Source organism: Meles meles, chromosome 12 (assembly GCF_922984935.1).
Source record: "Meles meles chromosome 12, mMelMel3.1 paternal haplotype, whole genome shotgun sequence".
Taxonomy (NCBI): Eukaryota; Metazoa; Chordata; class Mammalia; order Carnivora; family Mustelidae; genus Meles; species Meles meles.
The window spans coordinates 48,759,375-48,773,804 of NC_060077.1; the positions used below are offsets into that span (position 1 = coordinate 48,759,375).

General features: G+C 43.7%; 1 protein-coding gene across 7 annotated transcripts in view; it reads right to left on the minus strand.

Moving 5' to 3' along the window:
- Positions 1–145: 145 nt before the first annotated feature.
- OSBPL1A (oxysterol binding protein like 1A) overlaps positions 146–14,430 on the minus strand; it is a 231,211-nt gene continuing 216,926 nt past the window's right edge. For all 7 annotated transcript variants that reach the window (XM_046024703.1, XM_046024704.1, XM_046024708.1 and 4 more), the window contains 7 exons: positions 10,918–11,025; positions 9,942–10,031; positions 9,380–9,506; positions 7,321–7,437; positions 6,645–6,768; positions 5,314–5,404; positions 146–1,338 (listed from right to left, as the gene is read on the minus strand). In XM_046024703.1, the coding sequence (XP_045880659.1) occupies positions 1,236–1,338; positions 5,314–5,404; positions 6,645–6,768; positions 7,321–7,437; positions 9,380–9,506; positions 9,942–10,031; positions 10,918–11,025 (760 nt within the window). In that variant the 3' untranslated portion in view covers positions 146–1,235. The remainder of the gene's footprint in view (positions 1,339–5,313; positions 5,405–6,644; positions 6,769–7,320; positions 7,438–9,379; positions 9,507–9,941; positions 10,032–10,917; positions 11,026–14,430) is intronic.

Here is a 14,430-nt window from a genome sequence, read left to right on the forward strand (position 1 = left end):
CTACCCCCCCCAACCCCCCAGCCCCAGAACACCAGTACTGCAGTGAGTGCAAGCTGCTGGGCTGGCTCCAGGTCCTACGGAGGGCGGCACAGGGCCAGCTTGGTAAGGGGACTGCAGATCAGATTAAGAAACCACTCTTTCTGGGAACATTCTAAAGCCTTTATTTAGCATCAGGTAGATTATTTCATTATAACACTTGTTAACTTCAAGACAGCAATTAAAATAATTTACTGGCAGCTACCTAAAGCCCCTTGGAGCAAGATCTCAGTCTGGGGTTGGGTGGATAAATACCATAAGATTAATGTACCCCAATTAAAGGGGCAAAACTACTGTACAGTAGGTCTCCATACATATTTTAAGTACATGGGTGCCTTGCAAACTTGAAATGCACAAGACCTCCTTTTATATAGTTTGGTACTTATAATACATGAGTGCAACTTAATGTCTCTGGTGGCATTTGCCATGAAGTCGAAGCATTTAGAAAGGTCATTATGTAATGAGGGTGATTAGAATCTATTTCTAGGGCATTTTTGTGTATTGCTAGATTTTATACAAATTTTCAATTCAAACACCTTTTAATTATAAGGACCCAGATTACAGAAAATTATAAAAGTAAATTTAGAGAAATAAGTGAAATACCTTTTCCAGTTCAAATCAGGAACACCTGTTCTGAATATTCGGGTACTTTTTCTTTTCCGATGTGGGAAGGGGAAACTGGAGAAGATTAGTATGAAGAAAAGCCATCTTTTAAACATAATCTTTACAAAATGACATAACCTTCTCTGAGTTTGAGCACATAAACATTGTATAGAAGAGTTCTAAACATTTCAAAGTTACATCTAAAACATTCAAGCATGATGGCATAAAAATATTCAAAATAACTTGATTTGGGATTACTATATAATTCCATAAAGCTGAAGTTACAGTTGGGTATAAACCTTCCGTAAATATGGCAACAACAACCATAAAAAGCATATTCTCCACACTGTTTCTCTTACCTCTATAAAACAGTATTTCAAATCAGTAAGTCTATTTGGATAGCAAAATTACCCATTTTTCCTGACTTTCATCACCAATATCACCTCATGCCCAAATTTGTTGGGTGAAATGCAAGTTATCTCATGAGCGGGTTTTTTGTTTTCTTAAAAGATGAGTAGAAACCAAGGAAAAAAATTTAAAAACTTAGGTTTAAGACTTATTTGTAGATTAGCCAAACACCCTGACTTGTCTGCACTTTAATAAATGTCAGGCAAATTGAAGTAGTTTCTGTCCCAGTAGCTGCCGGAGTAAAGCCAGTCCTGTGCTCCATTGTAGGGGTTAGGACCTTGATGGAACCACCTGTTTAAAGAGAAAGGACAAGATTGACGGGTGGGAACCGAAACCATAGGGCTCCTGCCACTACACCAGCGCCTGCAGAGTTTGCCCTCACTCTTGAGTTAGGGATTTCCAAAGAGACTTTTAAAGAAGTCCTGCCATTTTTAGAGAGCACCTAGGTAGAATAATATTACAAAAGCTGTAATGACATCACACAAAATGTTTATGGATTTTTCCATAGCATTTGGCAGAGTACTCAGCAGAAGTAGGACCTTCTGTCTAGTAGGGGTGTAAGAACAAATCTATTGGTCTGCTGGTCCTCTAGCCCCATTATCTTCCACCAGAAGGCATTTTGGGGGGAAGGAATTAGAATAAGGAAACGAACCTCCACAACATACCTATAGTACGGGATTCAGAGTTAATGCCCTTAAACTCAAAGAGGGAGTAGAATGTCAGAGAAGCTAAATAACTTGTGCAAGCTAATAACTGGTATTAAACTTAAATTTGATTTTTAAAGTCCATGATTTTTAAATATACTGTGCTACACCAAATCCACTGAAATTACTCCTAATCTTCCTGGGTCTCCACTTTCCTCATGCTAATATGGCTTCTTAGGTTATAATACCGCAAGGTTAACATCCCAATTGGTTTTTAATCCTGCATAGAGCTGCTTTTATCATTTCCTTGCCCTTTAAAACACCACCTAGTTCCCACAGTCCCAGCTCCCTTCAGGCCAAGGGAAATGGAAAGTTACTTGCTCAAAAAGGTTCACAATTAAATTTGTGTCACATTTTTCTAAGTATAATTTGGTTTTCAGAGTAACATTGTGAAAAAGTTTCACAGGTCTTTCTAAAAAAAATGTTAGAAGCAACTTAACTATTAAAATGAGGTTAGATGTGTTTGGTAATTCCTCAATGCTCCTATTATCCTTACAGCAGCACAAAACGCTCTCAGAGGAAAAAAAAATTCTTCAGATCAGGCAGATTCCTTGAAGGATCACATCATAAATGCTATTAGACCACATTTCCTATAATATTAATATCTAAATTCTCTATTTAGCTTTTGGGACTTTTTCCCAATTAGAAAATTTAAGTCTACGTTAAATGATCAGGATATATCAGATGTGGTTAACCAGACTGAAAATATATTTAAAAACCATTACTTGGGGGGCGCTTGGGTGGCTCAGTGGGTTGAGCCTCTGCCTTTGGCTCAGGTCATGATCTCAGGGTCCTGGGATTAAGCCCTGTGTTGGGCGCTCTGGTCAGCAGGGAGCCTGCATCCCCGCCTCTCTCTGCCTGCCTCCTATCTGCCTACTTGTGATTTCTCTGTCAAATAAATAAACAAAATCTTTAAAAAATAATAATAAAATGAAAAAAATTTAAAAAATTATTTGATCATAGTCAAAATTCTAATAATATAAAGTATATAGTTATACTCCTTTCAGTCCCCAAAGTCCAAGCACTTTTGTAGTTAAGCTTAGCAAAGTCAAGTGTTTCAGAAAAGCAGACACATCAAAATCAAGGTAATAAAAAATAATTAAGAAAATGAACCAAGCCTCAGGTCATGTGCCACGGCATAGGCAAAGTTCTCTAAAGACCGTGTCTGCAACCGCAGCCTCTGGAGGCGCGTGCCCTTGGAGAGAGTCCAGACACTGCACTGGAGGGGAGCACCGCAGAGTCGATGGTCTGATACACAGGACCAGAGTTTCCTTCAACTGCTAGTTCTCCTAATTTTGAGCACTGGTGTCTGGAAACCTCTGTTGTTATCATCCCACCCCTCCCACATACACAGAAAGTCCAGGTGATTTGTCTTCCTAAACTCACATTTGAGACAAGCACCAGTAACAGGAAGAGGAGCGTGAGATTCCCCTGCTACCACCTTTCATTCAGTATTTTGGGTCTCCTGAGTCTGTGGGCCCGTGTCAGTGAAAGAGCAGACTCTCAAGTGTGAATTCTGCGCGCTGCTCAGACTGTCGGGGAGACACACTGCCAACATTCCTGCCTCAACATGTCACCGGCCTCTCCCCACTCCCGCCCGCGGCCACATCACATCCTGTCCCTCACCTGTCCCTCCACTCCCTCCGCGTACCTCACCCAGTGAGGAGCCCTCTAGGAAAACAGGTCAGGATTACAAGCAGCCATTTTCAGACGCAGGGACCGTCGTTACAGCCTGAAAAAGTCTGGAGCCTATACTCTGAGTGACTCCTCTGTTAGTGCAATGCCGGCTCTGAGCGCGGAGGAGTTTAGGACAGATTCTAACAGGTCTCTCCGTGTGATTTCTCTGAAGGCCAGTTAGCTCTAACCAGCAGAAAACGTTCCTACACAAACCGCCCTTGCCTCACCTCCAGCTGAACCACGCCATTCAAACACGTCATCAATCCCGAGAAGAACCCAGTCAAAGAACGTGAACTCTCCTTACAAAAGAGCTCAAAGCAGATTCTTTTGACAAAGAGCCAGTAGGATCATTTCAAAACCACGTATATTCACACAGGCACAAAGCAGCGCCCGTGGAGGAGAGGCCTGAGGTGGTGACTCAGGGTGGCACCTGGTCTGGCTTTCAGGCTGCCACACCGTTGTCTGAGCCCACTGCTCTCCGAATGCTAAGACTCTGACGGTAAAAACTCTTAGTGGACTTTGTGCTCACTCTGTACACCTGAAAATGTGACCAGAAAAATACAGGAGCTAATAATTAGAAATATGGTACAAAAGTGGGCTTCTGCAAAGGAGATTAGAAATAATGATAAAATGAATCCAATCTTTTCAAGGGGGTCGGAGGGGAGTTTGTAGATTTGCCTGAAGGACTGATGGTGGTGGAGGCTCCAGTCACAGGGCTTGGGCTCACTAGCTGTGTGTCCTCAAGCAAATCCCCAAAATGAAATACATCAGCACTTGTTTTCCTCTGAACAACAAAGGGATTTCCAGACCACTTTCAAACAGTATTCCATAGAGGTCTAGGGAGCCGGGGTCCACACAGAGTGGGAGGTGAGAACCGGCCGTGTCCTGACCACCCCCCAGCCCCACAGCAGCAGCTCTGCCCCCATGAGTTCTGTATTTGCAGATTCTTTATGCCTTCACTGGCAAAAGAGATTTTTTTTTTTTAAATTTATTTAACAGAGAGAAATCACAACTAGGCAGAGAGGCAGGCAGAGATAGAGGAGGAAGCAGGCTCCCTGCGGAGCAGAGAGCCAGATGCGGGGCTCGATCCCAGGACCCTGAGATCATGACCTGAGCCGAAGGCAGAGGCTTTAACCCACTGAGCCACCCAGGCGCCCCGGCAAAAGAGATTTTTAACGCTAACCAAGCCCCCAAACCACGAGATTAGATGAAATCTAAGGTCATTTCCAATTGTAATTATGTTTTCCTAAGATGCAAAAGGGCTATCAAATAATGTCTGAATGCTTGCAAAAGTATGTCCCTATAGCTTCTACAATTTATTTAATGATTTTGAATTACAATGGTTTCTACTATGTGATATAAAATTTAAAAAATGCTTTTATCCTATTCCTGTTGACAAGTGATTCTATTAGTTAATAAAGTCACTATGCAACTCCTGACTCTTAAAAAAACAAAATTTCCAAAACCAAGAAATTTTATGGCCCACTTTCGATTTCTGAATGGAATCCAAGACGTTACTTTATACAACTCGTATTTCAGGTGCATGTCAAATCCCCTGTGTTTGGAAGAGTTACGGCAATGGATACACACAGTAGCAAATGGCTCTGAACCTATTTTCATGCCCAAATGTGTCATTCTGGATTTTACTTTCCTCTCCCTCTTACTACAAGAAAAAGACAGGACTTCACCAGACATGGAAGGTAGACGGTTTGCTTAAACCACTTACCCACAATAAATAATCGCGAGGGAATATTTAAACCTTAATTTCCGAACAGCCCTTTTCCTTTGTCACACATGCAAGTCTTGTGGGGAACGAGCTGTTCACTCCAGGCCTGGGAATGCTCTGCAGCCCCACGCCTGCCCCGCCTTGCACAGCCGCACCCACCTCGTTTTCCAGTCCTCCTCCGACTTGGACCTGTTCTTGCGGGCTGCTCTTTGCTTTTCCTCCAGTCGTTTTTTTTCTTCACTAGCTTGATCTAAGGCACAAACATGGGTGGAAACCAGTCATCCTACAGGTAGAGACGCTAGGCTCAGTAACGCTGCAGATAAGAATCACCCACATGCATCACATGAGCTCTCTGTTTTATTAGAAAACCAATATTACGTTAAAATTTTAACACGGACCCAAGGCAGGCAGAGGTAGAGCTGGCACTCAAGACCTAGTCGTCTCCTTCTACAGTCTCACCCTGAACAACCTCTGTACTTACCAAAGAACCTGCTTATTCTTTTTTTTTTTTTTTTCAAAGATTTACTTATTTATTTGACAGATCACAAGTAGGCAGAGAGGCAGGCAGAGAGAGAGGAGGAAGCAGGCTCCCTGATGAGCAGAGAGCCTGATGTGGGGCTCGATCCCAGGACCCTGAGATCAAGACCTGAACTGAAGGCAGAGGCTTAACCCACTGAGCCACCCAGGCGCCCCAAACCTGCTTATTCTTAAGGCCAAAAAAATTATGTTACAAAGCTTCAATGAAAAACTGGGTGGAAAAACTGAATAAATGTGAAATTTTTCTTAATCCTTGGTGAGACCTCACAGAGCTCCTTCACGTTCCAGTCATAAGAAATTCAAACAGTTTTTCAAAATCCTGGTGCACTGTCTCACTGATCCTGATCACTCAAAGGGAGCGCCAAGGTACTGAGACAGGGTCTCTCGACCTCGGTGTCCTCACACCTCGCGCCACCTGACTCTCTGTGAGGCCGTCCCAGGCGCTGGAGGACCTCTGGCAGCATCCCGGCCTCCGGCCACAAGATGCCAGCAGCAGTTCCCCAGCCATGACAAACTCTCCAGACACGGCCACATGTCCCCTGGGGGTAAAACAGCTTCCCTTTTGAGAAACACAGAATTAGAAGAAATGTAACACCAGCTAAAAATGTCATAATTAACCAAGGCCACACTCTTCTTTGAGGCTCACAAGGTAGTATTTAAGTTCTGAAATAATACAGTGAACTAATTAGTATATAGATTCAAGTTGATAATGATGCTCTTCTTTTCTCAAATTCCCCTCTGACATTTAAGATCTGTCTCTGGCCATATGGAGTATATTAAATTGTCAGGGAGGATCACTGAAATAATGAATCTAAATGAAAGCTACGAATTTAGGTGGAATTTTAATTAAAATGATCTCCCAGAGAGAGAGACAACAAATACTTGTACCACAAGATGCAAACACAAAACTCCTTTCCCCCCAAGGGAGGCTTCACCATGACCCCTCACATTACCTATCTCTCCGTTCTCCATGGCTCTGATGTCAGGCCGCAACCTGCAGTCTGTCTTCGGAATCACACCCTCCATGTCCTTGTCTACTTCATTCAAAACCATTGCAAAGCTAGTAAAATTATACATCTGAAAGGCAGCAAAATGTCTGAATTAACATGTAGCAAGGCATAACGCACCCTGAGAACCCCTGAAGACAGCAGAACTTGACAATGACCTCCCTCTGTCTTGTGGGGACAACCACCTTCTCGGACCAGCCTTCTCGGACCACCCGGCTAATGTTCTCACTGAGGTCTGCACCACCCATGAGTGTTCGTCTCAAAGAGATCTCAAAGCAGGCCCCACAGATAAGTATCCTCTATCCCCATCAACCTGAAGTAGAACTATAAGCAAAAGCAACATTCTTTTTGTACGTCATTAAAATCCATACTTGGTAGATCTGGGGGGCTCAAGCCTTAAGTGTCTGCATCACCCCATGTCCGCTGACAGCCAGTCTTACTCCTCAGTTATTCCTGAAGAAGCCTCCCAGAGTTGTGCCCCGACAGATGCCAGCTAGCAGGGATGGCCAGCGCGGGGCACGGACTCTCGGGCACAAGGGACCAGGCACGTGGGAGCCCGCAGAGGCACAGCCGCGGGGTGTGGGCGGGGACAGAGAGCTACTGATGCGGGGCGCGGTCTCACCTGGGCAGAATTGGGAGGCCGAGGGGCTATTCGCCACAGGAGAACACTGCCAGGGATCACAAACACGCTTTCAGAATCTGGCATCGGCATCTCGTCCGACTCCTCAGAAGTGCTCACCTACAAGAGCCGACAGACCAACCCGATTACAGCAGCTGAGAAAGGACCCACCAGCAAGCCGCACAGCAGCCCCCGCGTCCCGCTGCATGCCTGCCTCACTCGCACTCTTCCCATCGGCCCCGGACGGCGCACGGAGCCACCTCGCACCTATGGACCAGGGGCCAGGGGCCAGCAGCTGCCAACGCAGTGTCCCTTGGGGCCGCCACACTCGAGACGCAATGACGGTCATCACCGCTCTTTACTACAGGGTCTCTGTGTTTTTCAAGCTTTTTTTTTTTTTTAAAAGACAAAATAACTCAGTGGAATGTTAACTGGGCAGTGAACTACATGTAGCAATGACACAAAACCAGTAGGGTCACCACTGGGTGAGCTGCTTCAGCGAACATACGGTTTACAGAACAGCGGCAGAGAGGCGACAGCGCCATGGTGACAAGCTTGCCGCAGCATCCGAATGCACGCAGGGACCTCAGGAGCCAACAGCAGCTCTCTGCACACAGACAAGGGGACTGGACAAGGAGTGAATGAGGTGGAGGCATCTCTCTCCCTCTCAGCGGGAAGGCCACTTGTCTACAAAGACTGACCAGGTTGACAGGACAAGAGGGACATTTCCTGGGACTTTGCCAACTCTGTAAGGGGGCGGACACCATGTCTGTGGGTGAGGCTGTCATTGCCAGGGTGGCCTCGCACTGGCTGGAGCGGCTGCCAGGAGCTCGTGTCAGGCTCCCAGCATCCTGGCATGTGTCCTTCTTGGGGCCTGTCCATTCTGTCCCTGCTGCAGGGCAGGGTCGGTGCACCTGCCCCGGGAAGGGAAAGCAGGTGGGCGAGGGGCGTGGGGAAGGATGCAGGGAAGGAGCCGGAACCAGGCAGAGTAGCGTGTTTGCAGGAGTTTAATAAAACTCCTTTCCTTCGCCTCAGGACCCTGGTCACCTGATTTACAAAGGAAGCCCCTCATAAATATGCCTATTTTTAAAGACAAGCCGGCTTCTCAGCTTTCATAGGTCTGAGACGGCCGGAAGGGAGCCGGGAGGCCAGGCGGCTGGGCCAGAGCAGCATTCACTCTGAGCACAGAGCACCCCGTGCCCCTTACAACAGTCAACTCCTTTCATATACTATGTCCTATTATGGTCCCCGTTTCACGAATGAAGGCGCTGAAGGTGCCAGAGTGAAGGTGGGAAACCTGAGACTTTCCCCCATCAATGGTGGAAAGGATTCCCTCTGACAGTTTGTGTCCTTAACCACGGTGCCAGCTCCTGGGGAGTAACCAGGCCGCGGATACCTCCTGTCCCAACAGGCGCCCCTGCCCCCCCCCCACTCCCCTGCATGGGGCAGAGGGACAGCAGTGCCTTCAGTACGAGGCTCCCTGGGGCCTGCGGCAGGTGGCCATGTGCCTTGCATGTGCAGAGCCAACGGTCTCACGGAGGTTGCACCAGAAATGACTCCCCCCACTGTGCTGGTCTTCGGTTCGGTGGTGTAGACATAAGAGATCGGGAGCATGCAACAAAACAGCTAACAGGTGTGAAAATGTAGGAAATAATTTGGGAGGCAGTTTTAAACACTCAATTGCTCTCAACTTCTAAGGCAGATAAACACAAAGGAAGAGATCATTTGTCCAAGGTGAACACCCATTTCCCCACATGATGTGACTCCAATCACCAACCCCCAGCACACAGCTACGGAAGTGGCGGGCACCCAGGGCACCCAGGCTCCGAGGAAGGTAACGGCAAACAGTCGCTACCAGGGCTATTTGTTACAAAGATTCAAGGCTGCACCGCAACTATATCTCAATTAAATAAATATGACGCAGGCAGAAAAGTTATGTGCACTAGCAACAAGTTAAAAAAAAAAGTTCAAACTATGACCCATAACAGGCCACCTCTAAAAGGATTAGTACAAATTCAAGAGCCTAGCGATTCCTTCCACACCGCCTGAATAGGGTGTTCACCTGTTTGCTGTTTTTTTTCTCTTCAGTATTTTTCTTGTCATTTTTTTTGTAGGCATCAAAAGTAGCCGGGTCAACACTGTACAAACATTCGGTCCATTTCCCATAGAGGGCACAGAGCTTCTTTTTGCTGTCAAGAGAAATTGACATTCAGCCAACAATTAAACCAGTGTTTTGCTGTAATCGAATCTTACTATGAAGATGCTTATGAATCAGATTCTTTTTTTTCTTAAGATTTTATTTATTTGACAGAGATTATAAGTAGACAGAGGCAGGCGGAGAGAGAGGAAGGGAAGCAAGCTCCCTGCTGAGCAGACAGCCTGATGTGGGGTTCGATCCCAGGACCCTGGGATCATGACCTGAGCTGAAGGCAGAGGCTTTAACCCACCGAGCCACCCAGGCGTCCCATGAATCAGATTCTTTAAAGAAACACATTTCCTTAGCAGAAAAAATTTTCAACTCCCTGAAATGCTTGTTTCTTAGGTTATGGCAGATTTTAATACTGACATTTTATTTAGCAGAAGACACCTATACTAACTACTCAACATTTAAAATGAAACTTTACCTTTTATCTTGAATGTAGCCTTCGACTTTGTGTAATTCCTTACCAAAAAGGCCGCATGGCTTAAAATTCAACACACATTTGTCTCCAGTCCTGTGAAGAAGATACTAAGCTCAGATGACCATTCACCATGGAAGCAGCGGCAGAGAAGCATGAGGAAGGTGACCTTTCTAGAGCTACTCTACACGCCAGGCCCCACACAGAGGTTATCGTGACTGATCCTCAGTTAGTGCCTGACTCACCATCAAGAAAAGGTGAGCAAGGCTCGTGAAGAGCTAGAGACAAAGGAAGCAATGCTGCCGCGGAACAGATTCGTGTGCTGAAGCCCTCACTCTCAACGCGATGGTACCTGGAGGTAATTGAGTCACGAGGATGGAGTCCTTGTAAGTGAGACTACTGCGCTTCTACAGAGACACGAGACATGAGCTCTGTGGCCACCATGTGAGGAGATGAAGAGACGGCTGCTGCAAACGAGGGAGACAGCCTCCACCAGACAGCAAGCAAGGCTGCCCACACCCTGACCCTGGACTTCTTAGCCTCCAGAACTGGGAGAAAGAAATTTCTACTATTTAAGCCGCCAGGTCCGTCGTGATCTCTTAGAGCAGCCCAAGACAAGTAAGACACCTGACTAAGGGCACAAAGTAGGATTTGAACCCAGCTCTTTTTAACTTTCATGTTCTTCCCACCTCATGCCCCTCTGTGAATAATACAAACCAAGTATTATAAACAAAACGAGCTGAGGATGAAATTATAGTTTCATCTGTGAAAACTTAAGAGTTCACCCAGTCTTCCCTAATCAGAAACTTTAGCGAACTCCACTCCTTACACCAATGAGCTTCTATTTGCCCAAAAGCCCCACTGCCTGGTTCTTAAATTATCACAGAGCTTTACTAGGGCTTTAAAAAAAAAAAAAAATGAAGTCCACTGGAATGGGTTGGTGACAGTTGAAGGGATAGATAAGAACCTTAACGCATCTTACTTGTGGTTTGTGATTTCCACATTGCCATACTGCTCAATCCAGAGTTTACCCACAATGATATTATGTACACAGCATGTAGGATTTGTCCATGTGTATGCTTCACCGTGTCTGGAAAACAAAAACCAAAAACCCAGGGGAAAAAAAAAGAGAGAGAGAGAGACGTTATTTTGTTTTAAAAGTGCATTTTTCTCAAATGCCATTACTTAGGATAACAAATCAGAAGGCTGGACATACCTAAGCTCTAAGACTTCAAAACCTCTATTGATGCTAACTCACAATAAAATAGGCTATTGTCTGACTTTTCTTGTTATTTCTTAAAAGGATTAGAAGCTTAAGAGAAAAGCCTACACTTTCACTAAATTCCAAATGAACTATGTATATACCAGTCTATCTGGTTTCATTGCATTTTGCATATACTGTCTTTTTTTTTTTAAATACAAATTGAAGGTCTGTGGCAGCCCTGCATCCAGCAAGTCTACTGGCACCTTTTCCCCACAGCATTTGCTCACTTCGTGTCTCTGTATCTCATTGTGGTAATCCTTGCAGTACATCAAAGTTTTCATTATTACTATATATGCCATGGTGATCTATGATCAGTGATTAGGACTCAGTGAAAGCTCAGACAGTCTTTTGAATTAGTATTTTTGTATTCTTTGGGAAAATACCCAGTAGTGCAATTTCTGGATCATACAGTAGTTCTATTTTTAATTTTTTGAGGAACCTCCACTTTTTGGTGATTTTAAATACTACTGCTATAAACATCTGTGGACAAGTGTTTGTGACAATGTAAATTTTCATTCCTCTAGATAAACACCTAGGTGGGGACTGCTGAGTTGTATGGTAAACCTACAGTTAACTTTGTAAGAAACTGCCATACTGCTCTCCAGAGTGACTCTACTATTTTATAGTCCCATCAACAATATTTCTAGTTATGGTGCATCCTTGTCAGCAGTTGGTATTATCAGTTTTACAAATTATTTTGATTTTAGCCATTCTAATAGGTGTGTAGTGGTATCTCACTGTGATTATAATTTTGCATTTCTCTAATGACTAATGCTATTGAGATCATCTCATGTGTTTATTTGCCATCTCTCTATATCTTTTGGTGAAGTATCTGCATCATTTGCCCAATTTCTCATTGAATTGTTCCATTTTTTAATTGCTAAATTTTGAGAATTTTTTATATATTCTGGCTACAAGTTTTTGTTGGATATATGATTTGCAAATAATGTTTACCCACCTAGAGCTTCCTTCTTCATTCTCTGAAGAGTGTCCTTCATAGAGCAAAAGTTTTTCATTTTGATAAAATCTAATTTATCAAATTTGTCTTTTCTGGATTGTGTTTTGGTATGTATCTGTAAAATGCCACTGTCTAATCCAAAGCCAGAAAGATTTTCTATGTTTTCTTCTGAAAGCTTTACACAGCTGTATATTTGATTTTAGTCTACGATTTTGAGTTCATTTTTGTATAAGGTGTGAGACAGAAATTAAGGTTCATTTTTGCCTGGGTGGCTCAGCGGGTTAGGCCGCTGCCTTCGGCCCGGGTCATGATCTCAGGGTCCTGGGATCGCGTGTCAGTATCTCTGCTCGGCGGGGAGCCTGCTTCCCTTCCTCTCTCTCTCTGCCTGCCTCTCTGCCTACTTATGATCTCTGTCTGTCAAATAAGTAAATAAAATCTTTAAGATGTCCCCGTCCAATTGTTCCCATACCATTTGTAGGAAGGACTTTCCTTCACTGAATTGTGTTTGCACCTGTGTTACAAATCTAGTGACCATACTTCTACAGAGTAATTTCTGGACTCTTTTCCTCTGTTCCAGTGATGTATGTGTCTATCCTTTTGCCATTACCACACATTCTTGATTTCTTGGTTTTTAGAGTTAAGTCTTAGAAATGGGAAGTGGGAGTCCATCTGTTCTATTCTTCCTTTTCAAAACTGTTCTGATTGTTCTATTTCATTTGCCTATCTGTGTAAATGTTAGAATCAACTTCTCTATATTACAAATCATCCTGGAACTTTTTATCTGGATCGTGTTAATATAGGTCACTTTAGATCAGTTAGGGGAGAACTGACATCTTAACTATATTAAGGCTTCAAATATACTGAAACACAGCCTGCCTTCCATTACTCAACTGTTCTTTATTTTCATCCGTTTTGTGTAGTGTTCAGCAAATAGAGCCTGTACATACTTTATCAATCTTCATTCTGCTACTGAGCCTATCCCAGCTTTTGTACGTTACTGTAATTTTCAGTATTAAGGTTTCCAAAAATACTTCAATTTCTTTGCTAGAATGTCTTTCTATTCATTTTAAGAGTGTTTATCTTCATGGAGCAGCTCCTGAAGCACAGTTATAAGAACTGCTTTAAAGTCTTTGATGCAAATGTCAGTATCTCTCCCCAATCAATCTGTCATTCTTTACTCTTCAGAGTCCTCAGATAGGTGCTGTCTGTCTTCTGGATGGCTGTAATTCACAGGAAAGACAGACTACATGGTGCTCACTCCATTTTAACTAGAATAGGAATTGCCTTTGAATTTAAATCTAATTTTTTTCTTTAAAAATTTAATTCAATTTACTTAAATGAAAAACAACAATTCACTCATTTCTTCCATCTCCTCCTTCCTACTTCTGGTAACCACCGATTTGTTTTCCTTATCTACGAGGTTGTTTTGTTTTTTTAATTTTTACTTTTTATTATTTACTTATTTCCACAAGTAAGATAGCTCATATCGTATTTGTCTTTCTCTTATTTCACTTAGCATAATGTCCCTCAAAGTCCATCCATATTGTGGCAAATGGCAAGACATTTGTCTTTATGGCTGAATAATATTCCATTGTATATATACACCACATGTTCTTTATTCATCCATGGATGGACACTTAGGCCGTTTCCAAATGCTAGCTATCGTAAATAATGCTGCAGGGAACACGGGGGGGGGGGGGGGGGGCTGGTATATGTCTATTCAAGTTAGTGTTCCCATTTTCTTTGGGTAAATACCCAGAAATAGAATTGCTCGATAGTGTGGCAGTTCTCTTTTTAATTCCTTGAGGAACCTCCACACACTGTTTTCCAGAGAGGCTGCAACAGTTTGCATTCCATCAATAGTGCTATGAATGTTCCCTTCTCCTCACCAATCCTTGTTATTTCTAGGCTTTTTTTTTTTTTTTTAAGGTTTTATTTATTTACTTGACAGACAGATCAGAAGTAGGCAGAGAGGCAGGCAGAGAGAGAGGAGGAAGCAGGCTCCCTGCCAAGCAGAGAGCCAGATGCGGGGCTTGATCCCAGGACCCTGGGATCGTGACCTGAGCTGAAGGCAGAGGCTTTAACCCACTGAGCCACCCAGGCGCCCCTATTTCTAGGCTTTTTGATAACAGTCATTCTGATAGGGTAAGGTGGTATCTCGTTGTGGTTTTGATTTGCATTTCCCTGAGAATTAGTGATGCTGAGCACTTTTTCATGTACCTGATAGAAAACTGTATGTCTTCTTTGGAACAATGTCTATTCAAATCTTCTGC